At 40.7% G+C, this 20,531-nt stretch overlaps 1 protein-coding gene across 2 annotated transcripts in view; it reads right to left on the minus strand.

The window, feature by feature from the left end:
- Window positions 1–20,531, minus strand: part of EOGT (EGF domain specific O-linked N-acetylglucosamine transferase) — a 39,594-nt gene that overhangs the window by 12,339 nt on the left and 6,724 nt on the right. Inside the window, exons 7-15 of one of the 2 annotated variants that reach the window (XM_021068244.1) lie at window positions 18,113–18,207; window positions 17,394–17,497; window positions 13,079–13,133; window positions 12,150–12,256; window positions 9,214–9,317; window positions 2,392–2,484; window positions 1,528–1,599; window positions 1,299–1,385; window positions 451–519 (exon numbers count right to left, since the gene is read on the minus strand). In XM_021068244.1, the coding sequence (XP_020923903.1) occupies window positions 451–519; window positions 1,299–1,385; window positions 1,528–1,599; window positions 2,392–2,484; window positions 9,214–9,317; window positions 12,150–12,256; window positions 13,079–13,133; window positions 17,394–17,497; window positions 18,113–18,207 (786 nt within the window). 2 annotated transcript variants of the gene reach the window in all.

The raw sequence follows: 20,531 nt of genomic DNA on the forward strand, positions 1-20,531 counted from the left end.
AGTCAGGGAGCCTAAGAGATGAACCACTTCTAAGATACATGAAAAGGATAGAGACTTTTCCAACTTAATCTGCTGTTGATGCCACCATATTACTGCACTTAACAATCTCCCAAAAGATACTCTCCCAATTGCTTGGCTGCTAGCTTGTCCAGAGACAAAGTGTTTGGCAATCCATGGCAGCAAAAGCAGGACTCAGAGGCAGTTTTTTCTGTTTCCACTCTGAGTTGGTGCAGATGAATGTCAACACTAAGCAAAGCTTGCTTAGCAGTGGGTGATTTGATGACTTCCAGGAGAAATCCAATTAAGTGAACTGGGCATAGCCATCACAGTTTTCAAAACATTAATAATTTCAAATCAATGCATTCAGAATGATGTGAAAAAATAAAACACTTCAGTCATAGGAAGTTAAATTCAATATGATGATATTGAAAATGCACACCAAACACTAACCTCATTTTGGTTTAGTATTTTCCGGTATTCTGTGCTCCGTGCAAGAATGGTGACTCGAATTTTTCCATCCTGTGGAAAAGGCAAAATAATGCTATGTATGCCTCAACAGATAAATGAAGACCTGAACTTAAAATGTGATTTTTACCAAGAGATGAAACTCAATAAGGGAGACTCATATTTTTTTAGCCCGATTTCTTCAGTTTTCTCAGGGAGTAAAAATGTATCCACCTTAGCTACAAAGGAAAACCTGTTCATTCCACTACATCTCTTTGGTTGGTTGGGTGGCTTTGGGGGCAGAGGTTATATGCGGGAGGTAGAGGGTTTGGGGAGGACAGGGAGATACAGAGAAAGGAGAAAAAAGGAAAATAAAAGGAGAAAAAAGCACATTCTTCCATTATCTCTTAGTTTATCACAGTTTCCTAGGTTTCTGACATGATTTCAGATCACTCCAGGTGAGAAAACATTAACCCAGAAAACACTGTCTGCTGATGATCTCCCGTTTCTGAAGCGTTGGTAGTGATTTTTTTTTTTTTTTTTTTTTTTTGTCTTTTTTAGGGCAGCACCCGTGGGATATGGAGGTTCCCAGCCTAGGGGTTGAATTGGAGCTGTAGCTGCTGGCCACAGCCACAATCACAGCAGCTCAGGAGCTGAATCGAGTCTGTGACCTACACCACAGCTCACAGCAACACTGGATCCTTAACCGACTGAGCAAGGCCAGGGTGGAACCTGCGTCCTCATGGGTGCTAGTCACATTCATTTCCGCTGAGCCATAACGGGAACGCCTGGTAGTGATTTTTATTTGGGGTGAAATGTCAAACCCACCTCAGAGCCAATAATGTATTCATTACCTTGGGACCCTGTTGTGTGATATTCAGTCTGTGTAATACATGCTGGGAAAATGCCCTGAATAATCCGGTATTTTGACAGCCAGATATCTAAAACAAAAAACAATTATTTCCTATTACAATGAATAATTTCCGCATTACTATTTAAGATGTTCTTAAGTTATATATGTTATCTTAAAATCTATCAAGAATAAAGTCTAAGAATATGAATGTAAATCACAGACAGACTTACCAGAGGGGTGTTATAGAACAGCCCATATCTCATCCGAGGAAGTAAGGAAAAAATAGCTTCTTTAAAACATACCTAAGAATGAAGATATTTTAAAAGGTAAGAGAATACAATTTGCACCCTTCACGCCAAAACATAAAAGAATGAATTAATATATTTTTCATTAAAATATTTTGAGAGTTCCCACTGTGGTGCAATAGGATTGGTGGCATCTTGGGAGTACTGGGACTCAGGTTCGATCCCCAACCTGGCATAGTTGTTTAAGGATCCAATGTTGCTGCAGCTGCAGCTTAGGTCACAACTATGGCTTGGATCCAATCCCTGGTCTGATAACTCCATATGCCACAGGGTAGTCAAAAAAGAAAAAAATGAAATATTTTGAATGGCCAATTATTTCACTCAAGTGGCCTTCATATTTTTGGAAAAGCTATGGGAAAACGTTTTTAAATGCTACATGATTAACAAACAGGATGACTCTAGTTCTAAAAAAAAAAATAAATATAATCAGAAATCAAAGGTAATAGCTCGTAGAAACTCAGATTAAAAATGGATTTGAGGAGTTCCTGTCATGGCTCAGCAGAAACAAATCTGACTAGTATCCATGAAGACTCGGGTTTGATCCCTGGCCTTGCTCAGTGGGTTGGGGATCCGGCATTGCCATGAGCTGTGGTGTAGGTCACAGACGTGGCTCAGATCCTGCGTTGCCGTGGCCGTGGTATAGGCTGGCAGCTATAGCTCAGATTCAACTCCTAGCTTGGGAACTTTCATATGTCATGAATGTAGCCCTTAAAAAAAAAAATTGATTTGATGAGTAAGTCTTTCTGTAATGACAATTTTTTACAGACATTTCAGCAAAATTTCCAGTACCCTTTTGGAATCATAAGTTTTCAAATGGATAACATCATAATCAGTAAATGCTTTCCATGTGTCGGAGAACAGGTCACCATATCCATAGGAGCTCTGAAAGCGGAAACAAAATAAGTTAGGGAATTAAAAAGGCTATGACATGGCTTTTCAAAAATGCATCGAAATACCTGAATTAGCTTGTTAGGGTTAAGAACCAATAAACCGAAACAAAGTCATAAAATCCACAGAAGAAAAATCGATTTTCAGCTTGGACCTGATCATGTCCCTAATTTCATGTAATATGAGAAATAATCTCCACAATTCTGGTCTGCTAAAAGTGTTTTGATTTTCCCTCCTAGCCTGTTTACTCTCATGTCTTTGAAACTGCAGTTGCTGTGGAAATTTTTGCCAGTGAATTTTCTAACCGAATCACAGCTACATACAACACACACATACTCTTCCTTTTGTACACACCGTGATACACTCAGGGAGCAAAACCCATCAAGGTAGACAGAACACATTTTTGGCAAGAAATGGGAGAGCAAGAAAATGCCTTGAGTTCCCATGGTGGCACAGTGGAAACAAATCTAATTAGGAACCATGAGGTTGCGGTTCGATCCCTGGCCTCACTCGGTTAAGGATCCAGCATTGCCATCAGCTGTGGTGTAGGTTGCAGACGTGACTCAGACATAGCATTACTGTGGCTGTGGCGTAAGCCAGTGGCTACAGCTCCAATTAGACCCCTAGCCTGGGAACCTGCATATGCTGCGAGTGCAGCTTTAAAAAGCAAAGTAAATAAGTAAATAAATAAATAAAATAAAATAAAATGCCTTGAAGGTTTTAACGCTAAAAATATGATGAATGTAACTCTAGAGAAATGATCTCCAAATTGCCTAATGAGTAAGGTGATAGTTCCCCTTTAACATTAATAAGAGTAATAATGATAACAATAATAAAAATATCCTCTTACATACTTCCTATATCCCAGGCACTGGTCTAAAACCTTGACATTATCAACACATTAAAACACCCCCACCAACTTAAGGAGTTCCTCTAGTAGTGCAAAGGGATGGGCAGTGTCTCTGCAGCACCAGGACAAAGATTTAATCCCCAGCCCAGCACAGTGGGTTAAAGGATCCAGTGTTTCAGTAGCTGGCCAGATCTGATCGCTGGCCCAAGAACTTCCATATACCTCAGGGCAGGGCAAGGGGTTGGGGGCAAAAATGAAAATGAAACAAAACAAAAAGACAAGACCACCCCACTAAATTAATGAGCAAGGGAATATTATTATTCCCATTTTACAGATGAGGGAAACTGGAGGCAAAGTTTAAGTCATTTGCCTCAACTGTAGAGCTGGTTTGTTTGCAGGGCTGGGATTAAATTCAGTCTCTTTGGTCCCAGACTCCAGGCCTGTAACCTCTATATGGCAGTTCCCTTTCCATGGGGATTAGTTCTTTCTGGTACATTTACCTGATGCATTTCATTTTCGAAAAATAGAAATTAATTACACGCTCCTTCAGCTAAAGGAAGAAGGTCAATTTATGTTGAAATGGTAGAAGGTTGATGGGGAAACTCAACCAAAAAAAACAAGAAATACATATTTGTAGGGTTACACTCAAGGTCTGCAGTTAGTTATACATTGTGTTCATTATGCTCTTACCTTTTTATCTTTACAACATTCTTTTTTTCAGATTTTGAAAATTTTATGTTGCACATATTACTGTTATTTCAAAGTTATTGAGAACAGTTAGATGTGGTGATAAAAAATAAAAATTCTTTCCTTCAATGTTTCACCAGCACTGTTCTAATAAAGCTCCTTCTCAATACCATCGAAAATTAAATGTTCCTGTTCTGGTTCAATAATAAATAAAGAACAATTAAATGAAATGATCCTAGACAGTTTCCTGAGAAAAAATACTTGGATAAAATAAGATACCTTTGAAAGGAAATTTTAATGATAAAACACGGTAATCCTGACTGATCCCACTTGAGAAATTTTGTATTATTCAGTGATAACCACTTCTAGAAGCTTCTTTTTTTTCCATGTCCCTCAAACTCAAATTATCTGCCAAAAGGGAAGGAGGGATTTTTCTAGTCTTATGTAGAAGAATATTTGGATATTCTTAAAGACAACATAAAATTGTCTCCTGTGTATGTCTCAAACTTAAACATGCACATAACCTATGACAAAAATTCAACTGAGAGCAATGTGCCCTACGGAAATGCTAGGATGAGAGTTCCCTTCATGCTGCAGAGGATGTGGGTTCGATCCCTGGCCTTGCTCAATGGATCAGCAATCCAGTATTGCTATGAGCTGTAGTAGAGGTGGCAGACTCAGCCCAGATCCCCCATTGCTGTGGCTGCAGTGTAGGCCAGCAGCTGTAGCTCCAATTCGATCCCTTAGCCTGGGAACTTCCCTATGCTGCAGATGCAGCCCTAAAGAGCAAAAAAAAAAAAAGAAAAGAAAAGAAATACAGAATGACTGTGTGTAAAGACATATATATACAAAAAGCATGTTCAGGGTAGCATTTCTGTAAAGAGCAAATAATTGGAAACAAACTAAATCTGATTGGGATGGAAGCAGATAAATATGTGCCTTAAGGCATCCACCAAACATACATATGTGTGTGTGTGCTTGTGTGTGTGTGTATCCTTATACAAATCCTTATAAAAATATTATATGAGAATATATTTACATATTAAAATAAAGTCCTGCCGGGGACTCCTGTTAACTACAGTTACCCTAAAAGGAAATGGAATTGGAGAAGACAAAGGAGGTGACTGTTTTTTTGTTTTTTTTTTTTTTTACTATATGCACTTCCGTGTTGTTGAATTCATTATAACCTGGTCTTACTTGTGTAATTAAAAACAGTAAGAGTAGGAGTTCCCTGGTGGCCTAGCGGTTAAGGATTTGGTGTTGTCACTGCTGTGGCTCAGGTTCCACCCCTGGCCCAGGAAACTTCTACATGCCACAGGCACAGTCAGAAAAAAACTAGTAATAATAAAGCTATATGACTTCTCTACTACCTCTCAGCATAACGAGGTGTGGAAACCCTGCAGGGCTTACTCTTTTTTTTTCTTGTTATGGCTGCACTTGCAGCATACAGAAGTTCCTGGGCCAGGGCTCAAATGGGAGCTGTAGCTGCCAGCCTGCACGACTGCCATTAGCAACACTGGATCTGAGCTGCACCTACAATCTATGCTGTAGCTCACAGCAATGCCAGATCCTTAACTGACTGAGCAGGACCAATGTTCATACCTGCAGCTTCATGGATACTAGTCAGTCTCTTAACCTACTGAGCCACAATGAGAACTCTGTGCCCTTCTGTTCCTTGTGTTAGTAAGAGCAGCCCTGCTGTGCCCAGAAGTGCGTCTACAGGAGCATCCCTCAAGGAATCTCTGCAAGTTGGTGGCCCTGTCCATCTCGCCAAGGAAGCCACGTGCTGGAAGGATGGCCAGACTGCTGAGCTTCTTAAGGACGAGAGGAACGGCCTCAGAGACTTTTTGTGGGGACAGTCTATAAAATGTCACTAGGGTCTGAACTGTAGCCACAGCCACTTCCCTGCTCTTCCCCTGGGCACAAGCTCGTCCGAGGCCTTCACAACAAGCTCTGTGGAAATACTGTCCACTGTGGGCAGTTCCAGTCACAGTCAGCCTTGGGGACACAAGTTGCTTGATTCAAGGCTTTATCGGCAAGAGAGGACCAGTCAGCGGCCACAACACTTTGCCACTCTCCCCGTCCAACCTACAGGATTCTGTGGGCCTCGATTCCTATCCTGAGAGCCTGACTAAGCAACTAGCAAAGGCATCTCTGACCAAGAACGCAGGATTTTTGTTTGTTTGTTTGTTTGTTTTTCTTTTTCTTTTTCTTTTTACAGCCACATCCACAGCATATGGAAGTTCTCAGGCCCGGGGTCAAATCAGAGCTGCAGCCTACACCACAGCCACAGCAACACTAGATCCTTAAGCCACTGAGTGAGGCCAGAGATCAAACCTGCATCCTCATGGACACAATGTCAGGTTCTTCTCCTGATGAGCCACAACAGGAACTCTAAGAACGCAGGTTCAAAATGGACACAGAGAGAGCAGCAAAGGAGGAAGGTCACATCAGAGAAGCCAACCCACTCAGCTAAATCCATCCTGCCTGACCATGCAGGTCGAGGTCAAGCTGCACTGATGTCACGTGCCCAGTGAACCAAATAACCACGGAGCCTCATAGGGGCCATGCATCCTACTTACTTCACCCCAGGCCACACAAAGAAGGGGAGGGTTATAGAAGTAGGCTCAGTTTAACTTAGTCTATTAGCAGAAGACATAGGAGCGCATGCAAGAAGAGACAAGGAAGCTTCTGGAAGGTGTCTAGAGGTTTTTCCATCAGCTTAATGGGTTTTACAGGGAACTACAAGGAAGCCACACAGCACGGTAGTTTCAGGGCACAGGTCTGGGGGCAGGCTGCCTGCACGGGAACCCATGACACCACTCCTCGCTGACTGTGTCATCTTAGACACTGCCTGCCGCTCAGAGCCTGAGCTTCCTCATTTGTAAAACAGAATAATAAAAACACTCATTCACAGAGCGTTGTGAGCATTAACTCAGATAACATCAGGTGTCATTTAAAAAAAATAAGTTACAAAAGCACAACAACCCTGAGTTAATCATCTGGGGCTGCCGATAGCTAATAACATGGCCTTCAAGTCACAATCCTACACAGAAGGATCCCTTTGCTGGAGAAACACTTCCAAGAAATAGAACTGTGGTGGCAGCAAAACTGGAACACAGATGGACAGGAAAATATGTGCAAAACCAAAAGCATCATTAACATGCCAGGAGTGTTATAACTAATTCCCATCAGACTTCAGTTCAAACTACAGGTCTGTGGAGACCCAATGATAAACCCTTTCCAGACAGCTCGGCCACCAGCCTTGTATCACGGAAAAAAGTGCTAGCAAAACTAGTTCCTCTTGGATTTCCATCGTGGCTCAGCAGTAATCAATCCAACCAGCATCCATGAGGGCACGGGCTTGATTCCTGGCCTCACTCAGTGGGTTAAGGATGTGCATTGCTGTGGCTGTGGCTGTGGCTATGGTGTAGGCTGGTAGCTGCAGCTCTGATTCAACACCTAGCCTGGGAACTTCCAGATGCCACTGTGCTGCCCTAAAAAGGCATAAAACAAAAAGAAAAAGAAAAGAAAACAAAAAAACAGCTGCTCTTCTGTACAAGAATCTGACCTTTGGTAAACCATCTAACTCTGCTCTCTGGAAATGAAACGGCCTGTCTCCACTATGTTCTAGGTGGCATTACTTATGATTTTACTTTATTTTTTAAAATTTTTATTGGAGCTGGATTTTCCCATTGTGGCTCAGGAGTAAGAAACCCAACTAGTAACCATGAAGACGAGGGTTTGATCCCTAGCCTCGCTCAGCGGATTGGGGCTCCAGCATTGCTGAGAGCTGTGGTACAGGTCATAGACACAGCTCAGATCCTATGTTGCTGTGGCTATGGCGTAGGCCAGCAGCTGCAGCTCTGATTCAATCCCAAGCCTGGGAACTTCCATGTGTCGTAGGTATGACCCTAAAAAGAAAAAAAAAATTATTGGAGTTGACTTACAATGTTGTATTAGTTTCAGGCATATGGCAAAGTGAATCAGTTACGCATATACAAATATCTGTACTCTTTTTCCCAATGTAGGTTATTACAGAGAACAGGGAAAACTGATGCTTACGACTTTAAAGGACACCTGCTGGGTACATTGCACCTGGACTGGAAGGAGGACAAGGACTCTTGTAACTGGCTGTGTCTCCTGTGGGGACCCTGGGGGCATGGCCAGCACAGCTGTTCCAGAAGATACTGACCCCTGTGGGATATATACCTGCCCCAAGATCTCCTTGCACCTGAGCTATGCTGGCTAAGATAACCCCAAAAGCGATGCCTGATGCTGCTCTGCCAGCAAGCTGTGGTTCCCCTGCAATAGCCTTGACTCAGGACAAGAGGGGGGCCTTGGAGCATCCTATGAGATGGAATGTCTGCTGAACCTGGGTGTCCCCACGTCCCAAGTTGGGCAGCCTCTCTCGCATACACTACACACCACGTATCCTCCTTCCTGCTGTCACCGTCATGGGTAACATTCAGAGCACACGTGCTGTGGGCCAGGCACTATGACTGTTCATGCGTGATATGGTTCATCCTCAGGATGACACAGCAGCAGATACTATAATGATCCCATTTCACAGATGAGAGTTCCAGGGCAAACTCAGGGTTACCTTGGCCAGTGCAGGGGCCAGCAATGGGAAAACACGGAGGAAAGGCAGGCTAAGGAAGAGAAGGAAAGATAGCACTAAAAACAAATAAGCAAACAGTTGTGATTTGACATGTATATTTATATGCAGGTGTAAGACTCAGATACAAACACCCCCACTTGGCATGAAGTGGGAAACAATAGGGAAGTTGTCATGAAGCAAAACTGATGGTAATTCCAAGAGGCCAAACTGTAGTCAGAGGCAAGCTCTCCCGCCCTGGGTCATGTGGGGGTCACAGAGGCTGAGTGAATGACAGTCCTTTATACCTGTCTCAGAGGAACCCTGAGCTCTACCTGCTCAAAGGCATTCTAAAATTCAAGGACCAAAGGTATACACATACACGTGTATTTGCCTATATGTATTAACTACACCTAAATTCATCCACACAGACACATTCACACCCACCTGCACAGGTATGGCTGTATATGTGTATGAATGTATATTTACTTATGTGCATCTTAGAAAATTCCATTACACAGGATCTGAGTCACACAGGTTTTGAGCAAGGCAAAGACGGCACTGAAGCAGAGAGCACTTTCTTACTTACGGTGTCCCACATGACGACATACACATCTGTGCTGAAGGAATTATTAACGTGCTGAGTAATATAAAGATTGACAAAATCGCAGAAGTGGTGATACATGTTAACACCTAAAAAAGAAATCTATGTTAATTAACCCCAAAGAACAAATGATTACACGATTTTGATTCTAGCCCATATGTTTATAGTAGGATAGACTTTCAGCTGAAATATATGGGAAGAAAAATAAGAACTTTTCTAAACATGAAACGATTAATACGCAGGTAGTCCACGGTTGACAGATTCTGTTCAAAAATTCATTTTCAGAGTTCCCATTGTGGTTCAGTAGGTTAAGAACCCGATTAGTATCCATGAGAATGTGGGTTCAATCCCTGGCCTCGCTCAGTGGGTTAAGGATCCAACATTGCCGCAAGCTTCAGTGTAGGTTGCAGATGCGACTTGGATCTGGTTTTGCTGTGGCTGTGGTGTTGGTGGAAAGCTGTGGTTCTAATTCAACCCCTAGCCTGGGAACTTCCATATGCCACAAGTTGGCCATAAAAAAGAAAAAAAAAAGGAAGGAAGGGAGGGAGGGAGGAAAGAAAGATTCATTTTTAAAATGACTATTAGGAAGTTAGGAATGCATTTTCCCAGATACACTAAGACGCAAATGATGTTGATCTCCATATGAAGTTGTTTATTTTATATATTCATCTGTACTTGCCCATCAAAGTTCGAGGTTGCATTAATTAGCTACTCCGTCAGTTTTCTAGGCCAGAGGGCACTGCTATATAGTAAAAGAAATCAGGAGAAAGCTCTCAGGCCAGGTGAGAACATTTCTCTGATTTCTTTCAGGTACAGAAACCTGCATATGTTGTGTGGTGTGGTGTGGGTGTGGTGGTGGTGTGTGTGTGTGTGTGTGTCTGCACCCTTGACATGTAGAAGTTCCTGTGCTAGGGATCAAACCCATGCCACAGCAGTAACAATGCCAGATCCTTAACCTGCTGAACCACCAGGGAGCTTCTAAAACATGACGTAAAAGAAGGGAAAATGTTAAGGGAGAAAAAAAAGGTGACTCTCAAAAGCAGAAACCATAAAGTATTCCGACTTCATTCCCACAGTGAATAATAATGTGTGCCAGAAAAAAAAAAAAAAAAAAGAGTAAAAAGGACTCCATTGTTGAAAGTCAGGTCATTATGCTACACACCTTCAACTTACACAGGGCTGGATGTCAATTACATCTTAGAAAAGATAAGAAAAAGGAAAAAAAATACTGCCTTATTTTTAGATGGGTATCTGAGCAAAATGTTTGGAGGGATTTTTTTTTTTTTTCTCACCCAAAAAAATCTTGCCTAAGAGCATAGTTTCAAATCAACAAGGAAAAGAAAGTTCTATGACAACACATACCCTTTCCCCAGGTTAGCACACAGCACACATTAGCTCTCACATGAATCATTCAGCAAGTCCATAATGTTTACTGAGGGATGCCGAATGCACAAAACAGTACTTGGTGCCAGGAGGATTTATAAAAGGGAGAAAATGCAGGCTCCATCCTCAAGAAATGGGCCCCCAATGAGTCTTGTTCCTTGGAATGCTCGTTCTCTCAAGGTAAGTGTTAATATGAAAAGAAATGCTGGATGACAGTATAAGTTAGGAGAAAAAGGTAGAGTTATGAATATAGGAAAGAAATGACACCTGTCTACCCTAACCTATTATTCCTAATTTACATACTTTATTGCCTAAGTAGCTGCATAAATTTAACCGTTCACACATGTTCAACCCTTTTCCAGGCAGATCTGTGTTTTCTTTACCCCTTTTTAATATGCATATTTTAAAAATGAGTCAGGACCTTGAATAAAGCATTTTTTTAACCTGCTCTTATTTCTGAAACCTAAATTTGCCTGATTTCTGAGCCCCATATTTTGTAAGAGAAGAATTACGACTCCAGAAAGCAGAGCATACTAAAGACATGATCAATCAATTAGAGGAATGCTGAAATACTTGTGAAAGGGGCTCTCTGTGTTTCACTGTGAGCCCGGCCTCTGGTGAATTTGGATGTGATATGGCATAGAAGTTCCATCTGTTGTAATGAGAGAGATAATCTTTCTCCTCTCCAGGGCAATGAGTTCACAAAGGAAAATCTCTGCTTGTGGGTGGGGAGTTAGAAGCTATAAGCATAAATAGAAAAAAATAATTTTAATTTTAACTTTTTTTTTTCAAGAATATATGGCAGAGCTGACTTCCCAAGAATTTTTAAGTTCTCTTTAATTATGGAGAAAATATCAGAAAGTTTGCCAGAGGAAGTCATGGGCATTCCTTTCCTACCTATACTATACACATGGCTTTTAATTTTAAAAAGTTCCTCAGACGCACAATCTAAATCAAATGAATAGAGAAACCAGACGGGGTAAATGTAGTCACAGAAGGTGCACCCAGGCTTTCTCCTATCATCTTTTTTCTTTTTTTAATTTTTATTTATTTTTTTTTTAGGACCACACCTGAGGCATATGCAAATTCCCAGGCTAGGGGTCAAATCAGAGCTGCAGCTGCTGGCCTACAACACAGCCACGGCAACACCTGAGTCAAGCCGCATCTGTGACCTTCACTACAGTTCATACCAACGCCGGATCCTTAACCCACTGAGCGAGGCCAGGGTGGAACTTGCATCCTCATGGATACAAGTCGGTTTCATTACCTGTTGAGCCACATGGGAACTCCTCTCCTATCATCTTTTGACTGTGATTGAATCATGTGATATATCAAGGTGAAAGTTTCTTCTAAAATGCCAAAAATGTAACATAGTGAGAAGTTCAAATCGGATCACTTCTTCCAGAGAAGAAAGCAAAAAGCAAATCTAATGTTTAATGTTACACTGCTTCCCCCAAAGTTATACAAATATATACCTCACAAAAGGAAACAAAGCCACATTAACCAATAAGTAAATAATGGACATATTAACTTCTCACCTGCATCTAATTTCATGAAGTAGGTTGGTTTTTCAATAACAATGTCACACGCAGCATCTTCTATAGGTCTGAAGTTGAGCTGAGTATAGCTTTGTAGCTCAGCAAACCTGGAATGAAGAATCCAGAGATGGGAATTCCCTTCTTGGCTCAACAGAAACTAATCTGACTAGCATCTATGAGGACACAGATTTGATCTCTGGTCTCAGTCAGCAGGCTAAGGATCCAGCATTAGCATGATCTGTGGTGTAGGTCGCAGACACCACTCGGATCTGGTGTTGCTGTGGCTGTGGCATAGGCTGGCAGCTACAGCTCAAATTTGACCCCTAGCCTGGGAACCTCCATATGTCATGGGTGCAGCCCTAAAAAGACAGGAAAAAAAAAAAAATCCAGAGATGCTTTCAAAGAGATCCTGCTGGAATCCCTATTGCAACATTATAACTTAAGATCTGTTCATTAAGGGGATTTTATCTCTAGGAAAACTCTTATAAAATATGTGGAACTTCCTCAAACATATTACACTTACATAACTTGATATCGATTTTAATGTTGAGACCAGAGGAGTTTCCACTATGGCAACTGGTGACTGGTGGTGTCTCTGGAGCCCTGGGACACAGGTTCAATCCCCTGCCCAGCACAGTGGGTTAAAGGATCTGGCGTTGCTGTGATTGTGTATAGGTCACAATGGCAGCTCCATCTGATCCCTGGCTTAGGAACTCCATATGCTGTAGGTGGCCAAAAAAAGAAAAAAAAAATGTTGAGAGAGATAAGAAACAAAAAGATTTTAAATTTCAGCCTAATGTGCAAAACCAACAGGGAACTTTCCTGACAAAGAAGAAATTTACAGAGAGTTTGCTAAAAAATTTACCAGTAAAGTGGGAAGATTCAAAAAGGTTCTTGCAGTCTGATGAGCCTCAGACATGAACACTGACCCAGAGAGCTTTCTTGGATTCTGAGACAGATGGCATTCCAAGAATGATCGAGTATCTTGGAAAAAAACAGCAGACAGGTACGCTTCCCTGAGAAAAGGAAAATCTTTTTCTCAGCAAACAACTTTGGAAGCTCTTTGGTGCGATTTTCTTCCATACAAAAGAAGACAATCCCAAGCTAACGTAGGAGTTCCTGCTGTGGTACAATGGGTTAAGAATCTGACTGCAGAGGCTGGGGTTGCTGCAGAGACACAAGTTTGATCCCCAGTCCAGCACAGGGGGTAAAAAAGATATGACAGTGCCACAGCTGCAGCTTGGGTTCAATCCCCAACCCAAGAACTTCCATATGCTGCGGGTGCAGCCACTTAAAAAAACACAAGTTAAAGATTGTTTGTAAATCTCCATATTTGAGACCACTTCTGAGGTAAAACAAATATCAGATATATCCTTTTAAAACATACATGAGGCTGTAATATTTATTGCAGTAATTTCAAAAATATGTCCACAAATTCTTTGGTACTTCTCTCTTCAAGAGGTGGGGGTGAATTCCCTCCCCTAGAGTGTGGGCTGAATTTAGAGATCTACTTCTTTTTTTTTATTTTCAATTTAATTTTAATTTTATAGTGGAATGTTCTTGATTTATAATATTGTGTTCATATCAAGCGTACAGCAAAGTGATTCCATTATACACATACATACATCTATTCTTTTTAAAATTCTTTTCCCACATAGGTTATTACAGAATATTGAGTGGAGTTCCTCATGCTATACAGTAGGTCCGTGTTGATTAGTGATTCACTTCTAATGAACAGAATATGGTAGAAGCAATGGTTATCACTTCCTAGATTAGGGTATACAAAGACTGAGGCCTCCATCCTGGGACATGAGCTCATACATTCTCTTTCTCTCTCCTCCCCTTCTGTTCTCTCTCTCCATCTCTCTCTCTCTCTCTGACAATATGCTCTTGGGGAACCTGGCTGTGATGCTGTCAATAGCACTAGGGAGAAGCTCAGATGGTAAGAAATGTCACCTCTAGCCAATGGCCAGAGAAGAAAACCTGAGGATTACAATAACCGAAGTGAGCTCAGAAAGCCGATTCTGCAGGCCCAGATGAGCCTAAAGATGGCTACAGCCCTTGAAAATAGCTTGACTGGGAGTTCTTGTTGTGGTTCAGTGGTAACAAACCCGACTACTATGCATGAGGACGTGGGTTTGATCCCTGGGCTCGCTCAGTGGATTAAGGATCTGCCTCTGGCATGAGCTGTGGTATACGTCACAGACGTGGCTTGGATCTGGCACCCATATGCCATGAGTGCAGCCCTAAAAAGACAGAAAAGAAAGGAAAGGAAAGGAAAGGAAAGGAAAGGAAAGGAAAGGAAAGGAAAGGAAAGGAAAGGAAAGGAAAGGAAAGGGCTTGACTGCAACCTCCTCTAAGAGCCTGAATCACAACCATCCAGCTAAGCTGCCTCCAAATCCTGGCTCTCAGAAATTTTGTGAGATAATAGGTGTTTATTGTTTTAAGCTGCTAAATGTTTGAGCAATTTATTATACAGCAATAAATAATTAAGACAAAATACCTTAGGAACTATCATATCAAAAAGTACTAGGAAGCAAATAGCAAATATTTGGTTTTTGATCTCAGCTGTCAAAGGGTACCAGCAGTTAAAATGCCCACTGGAAAATAGGAATTCCTATCTCAAAAGTCTTTTAAGTCAAGTAAGATCCTGTATTGTGTAATGTAAAATGCCATATAAGCATATGACAGAATGTTAACCTAAATAGTTTGCTTAGCATGAATGTATGACCTCAAAAAGGAACTCTTTGACATAAATCATAGCAATATTTTTTGGATCTGTCTCCTAAAGCAAAGGAAATAAAAGCAAAAATAAACAAATAGGACCTAATTAAAATCTAAACCTGTTGCACAGCAAGGGAAACTGTAACAAAAGGAAAAAACCTACAGAATGGGAAAATGTATTTGTAAATAATACGACCAATAAGGGGTTAATATCCAAAATATATAAACAGTTCATACAACTCAGTACTGAAAAACCAAACAATCCAGTTAAATATGGAGAGAAGATCTGAATAGGTGTTTTCCAAAGACAGCACAGAGATGGCCAACAAGCACATGAAAAGATGCTCAACACTGCTAATCATCAGGGATATGCAAATCAAAACCATAATGTGCTATCACCTCACAGCTGTCAGAATGGCTACCATCAAAGAGAACACAAGTAACAAAATGTTGGCAAGAATGTGGAGAAAGGAGAACACTTATCTGCTGTTAGTGGGAATGTAAATTGGTGCAGCCAGTATAGAAAACAGTATTGAAGTTTCTCAAAAAATTGAAAACAGAACTATTATATGACCCAGCAATTCCAGTCATGGGTATATATCCAAAAAAAAACCCCACTAATTTGAAAAGATACATGCACCCCAATGTTCATTGCAGCATATTTCACAATTGCCAAGGTACAAAAACAATCTAGGTGTCCATTAACAGATATGGATAAAGAAGACATGAGACACACGTGAGCACATTTGAACACACACACACACACACACACACACACACACACACACACAGGAATATTACTCAGCCATAAAAAAGAATGGGCCTGGAAGGTATTTATTTGAAGCAAATCAAACAGAAAAAGACAAATACCATATGATATCACCTATACATAGAATCTAAAAACTAGAACTAGTAACTGTAACAAAAGAGAAACAGACTCACAGATATAAAGAACAAACTAATGGTTACCAAGGGGGAGAGGGAAGTGGGAAAGGGCAAGATAGGGGTAGGGGATTAAGAGGTAAAAATTATTAGGTATAAAATAAATAATCTACAAGGATATGTTATACAACACAGGAAACAGCCAATATTTCATAATAACTGTGAATGGAATATAAACTTTAAAAATTATGAATCACTATTCACAATCACTGAATCTTATACAATATTGTACATCAACTATACCTCAATTAGAATAACGAACATTATATGAGCGACCTAAGTGACCATAAAGGGGTAGCATGACAGTTTCTAGGATAATAGAACAGTCCTGTATCCTGATTAGAGTAGTGTACCTGAAAATATGATATAAATTTTACAGAGACAGACATTCCCCCCAAAATGCAGGTGATTATTGATGAGATCCAAATGTTTAGTTAGTAATATTGTACCAATGTCAATTTTCTGGTTTTGATCACTTATGTAAGATGTTATCATGAGAGAAAGCTGGGATAAGGGTACAATGGAAATTCCCTGTAATGTTTTTAGACTATTTTTAAATGTCTTCAAATCTCAAATTATTAAAAAAAAAAAAAGCTTTTTAAAGTATCCTAATTTCTTAATTTTCTAAGATGGCAAATTTCTTGATAGAACTAGTTTGATATTTAAAATGTTTTAAATCAAAATGTGTTCCCCAATTTTTACATAAAATTCAAAAAGCTTATTAAAGGTACTGAAAGTCAACATAGTGTTTACCTCTAGAAAGGAACATGGGAGTTGTAATTGGGAGGGACCCTGGGTGGAAGATGGTCTGTTTTTGACACGGGCAAGAGTTAATCAAGTGGTTTCACTTTTTCATAAGCCAAATTGTACGTCTTCTATATGCTTATTATGTACTTCAATAAATGTGTTTATGACAGTTCCTGTTGTGGCACAGAGGAAACAAATCCAACTAGTATCCATGAGGATGGATCCCTGACTCACTGGGTCAGGGATCAGGCATTGCCTTGAGTTGTGGTGTAGGTCACAGACATGGCTTAGATCCCGTGTCGCTGTGGCATAGGCTGACAGTTGTAGCTCCAATTAGACCCCTAGCCTGAGACCTTCCAATATGCTGCAGGTGCGGCCCTAAAAAGCAATAAATAAATAAATAAATATGTGTTCTAATGTGTTCCCCAAAACACATGCAGCAATTATGAAGAATTAATAAAAATTCTCTTACTTTTTTTTTGGCTGCATAAGTTCTCAGGCCAGGGAATGAACCCATGACACAGCAGCAACCTAAGCCACAGCAGTGACACCAGATCATTAACCTAATTAGCCACCAGGGAACCCCTAAAAATTCATTTTTTCTCTTCATGAGCAGATAACACATACTATATCATACTTTCTAATATTTTATCAACATATATTTAACTCATATATTTAATTCACTATGGAGCTACCATTCCCTGAAGGTTCATACCAAATTATCTACAAGTGAACTTAATATTTTCCATATGAGAGTCCTTACCAAAATCTTCAAGTACCAAAAGTAAAGAAAAATATTTCAGAAACATATTTTGCAAAAAAAAATCTTACCAGACTGCAAAGGGCTTTTGCGCTGACCTTCAGACATCAATGTACGAATGTCAAGTTTACAGTGCCCTCCAATTTCCCCACTCTGGAAAAAATCTTCCTTAAATCTGGTGGGTAACAAATTAAACTGAGTTCAGAAAATGTTTTCATGACCCATGTCGCTTAAGATGTTACTAAAGTGGTTTACCATTTTCCAAAATCAATTCACCATTAGAAGTTAACTCTATTTTATTTTTTATTTTTTGTCATTTTAGGGCTAAACCCATAGCATATGGAAGTTCCCAGGCTCAGGGTAGAATCAGAACTGTAGCCGCAGGCTTATGGTACAGCCATAGCAACACAGGATCTGAGTCTCATCTGCAACCTATACCCTAGCTCATGGCAATGCGGATCCTTAACCCACTGAGCAAGGCCAGGGATCGAACCTGTGTCCTCATGGATACTAGTCGGATTCGTTACCACTGAGCCATGGTAGGAATGCCAGAAGTTAACTCTCTATAACAGAATATTTCAAATGTATACAAAAGTAGCAGAATAGTATAAGGAATCTGATGTACCCATGGCCCAGCTTCATAACAATCAACTCATTATGGCCAGTGTGGATCACCCATCCATCCCCCAACCTCACTGCCACATCACTAGGAAGCAAATTCAAGGTGTCTCCCTGGACTGGAAAATATTTCATGATCTCCCTGAGATTTTAACATCAACCACTGAAGTACCTGTCATGGTTTCTCTTGATGTTTCTCAAATCAAGGTAGATATTGGTCGCTCTGCAGTACTGAAGGTAACGGGAACACACCAAACTTGAGTCATTCTGAAAGAACGTTGAGAAACAAGAAAAAAATAATAATAACTCTGAGTATTAGCACTTCAAAGACACACCCAGACTTGCTAGACATCATGCTGATGGCATGTAGCCTTCAGGTTCCAACCACACGATGTGATACAAATTGCTTCCCGATGACCTGGTTCTGTTTAAGGATTCTTCTTCCAGGGAGACCTTGGTCAAGCATCCTTTTGCAATTTGCACACTTGCAGGTTGCTGTGAAGAACTCCTAAACTTACTATCACCCTCAAACTTTACGAAACCAAGAGCTGAATATATGGTTCAGTTCATCCTCTTGGGGAAGAAAAAAACAGTACTCAGAACCTTCACTACCCCCACATCTATGAGAAAAAAACACTTTCCAAAGACCAGCCAAAGGAAACAAGGAAGAAGGCACAGGTCAGAGACATTCAATGCAAGGCAGGAAGGGCAATTTGCCAATTTGAGTAAGAGATACTTTCTGCAGGCTTAAAACTTGTGGGAGTCTCTGTTTCAATGGCAATGTGGGAGCAATGTTTTCTAAATCACTTATGTGAGTTTCAGAGTCAACTACTACAGTCAGTTTCTACTTCCCCCATTCTACTTTGTGCTGAGAGAGCAGGGGCTTCAAACACTTTTATCTACCCTGGGCTGGATTTCTAGATTTAAATGCCATTTCGTTGCTTTTCCCATAACTCCAATGACCCTTAAAGGCCATTAATCTTGACCGGCATGGTATTCTGGAATCTGTACTTGTAAGGCATCATACTCTGATGGCACAAAACCTATAGTGGTAGATCTCAGGGAGGAAAGCATTCTACAAAGCAAGGACCTTGGAAGAGGTGTGCAAGGTGGGGTTGTGAACTGGAGATCAACACTTGCCATCTGCCTCTATGGCTGATTGACTCACGAGCCACTACAGCTGCTGCCCCTCAACACCCCCTGAAAGAGCTCAGAGTGGAGATCAGGAGTGAGGTATGCTGTGCTCTGGGAAAAGTGGCAGAACAGGCCTTCAGAGGGTTAGATATATTCAGGAAAGATTTTATAAGCCCAGTTCTTGAATCTCCTATTATCTAGAAAAGCACTAAAATCCTTCATGGTGTTGTCTGCTTCTCATGACTAGCAGTAACCTTCATGAGACTAGCAGTAACCTTCTGTAAAATGCATGTTTGGTGGCATGTACCTCCCCCTTCACCCAAATCACACATACACTGACATTTTCCCCTGCCTCTTTGGAGCAGTATTTCAGAACTCTCTGAAATGCTGCCTCCCAGGCTATAGTACTCATTTTGCTCCAAATAAAACTTAACTCTTAGGAGTTCCTGTTGCGGCTCAGCAGTTCGCGAATCTGACTAGCATCTATGAGGATGAGGGTTCGATCTCTGGCCTCACTCAGTGGGTTAAGGATCTGGCATTTCCATGACCTGTGGTGTAGGTTACAGATACAGCTAGGATTCAACCCCTAGCCTGGGAACATCCATATGCTGTGGGTGTGGCCCTAAAAAAAAAAAAAAAAGACGAAAAAACGAAAACAAACAAAAAACTTAACTCTTAACCTTTAGTTTGTGCATATTTTTTACATCGACAGTTTAAAGCGGAAGAAACTCACACTCACAAAGGTGGAGTACCCTGCTCCTGAGTTAAGATTTGAACCTTGCCATCTGGGACCTGCTCTTCTACTTACTCCCCCAAAACTGCCTCTGGAAAATGTGTTTGTCTTACACACTGAGTGCAATGTGCTATGGGTGAAAGCACACAGAAAAAGATCTGCATTATAATTCTAGGTGTATGTTCTCCTTAGTAGCTGTGTAGTCTTGGAAAGGTTGCTTAACTTCTCTGAGGATCCTGTTTTCCTCTCCAGTCAAGTGGCATTACTAATACCTCCCCCGTCTATCTGCTAGGGTAGAGAGCAGATCAGAATCAAACCAGCTAACATACAGAAAAGCTTTTTTGTAAACTAACAAAAAGTACTAGCAAACACAGAGCAGCATTGGGGGCGGGTATACTACCTGTCCCAAACTACTTGCAAGAGAGTTGATAAAGATGCACAGTAGATACAAACCATTCCATTTAGAATGGATAAACAATAAAGTCCTACTCTAGAGAAGAGGGAACTATATTCAGTCTCCTTGGATAGACCATGATGGAAAAAAATATTTAAAAGAACATATGTATGTGTATTACTAAGTCACTCTGCTATACAGCAGAAACTGGCACAGCATTGTAAATCAACTATACTTTCATTTTAAAACATTTAAAAAAAATTTTTTTTAGGGCCATACACTGCAGCTATGATAACACCTGATCCTTTAACCCACTGTGCTGGGCTGGGA

Source organism: Sus scrofa, chromosome 13 (assembly GCF_000003025.6).
Source record: "Sus scrofa isolate TJ Tabasco breed Duroc chromosome 13, Sscrofa11.1, whole genome shotgun sequence".
NCBI classification, from domain to species: Eukaryota; Metazoa; Chordata; class Mammalia; order Artiodactyla; family Suidae; genus Sus; species Sus scrofa.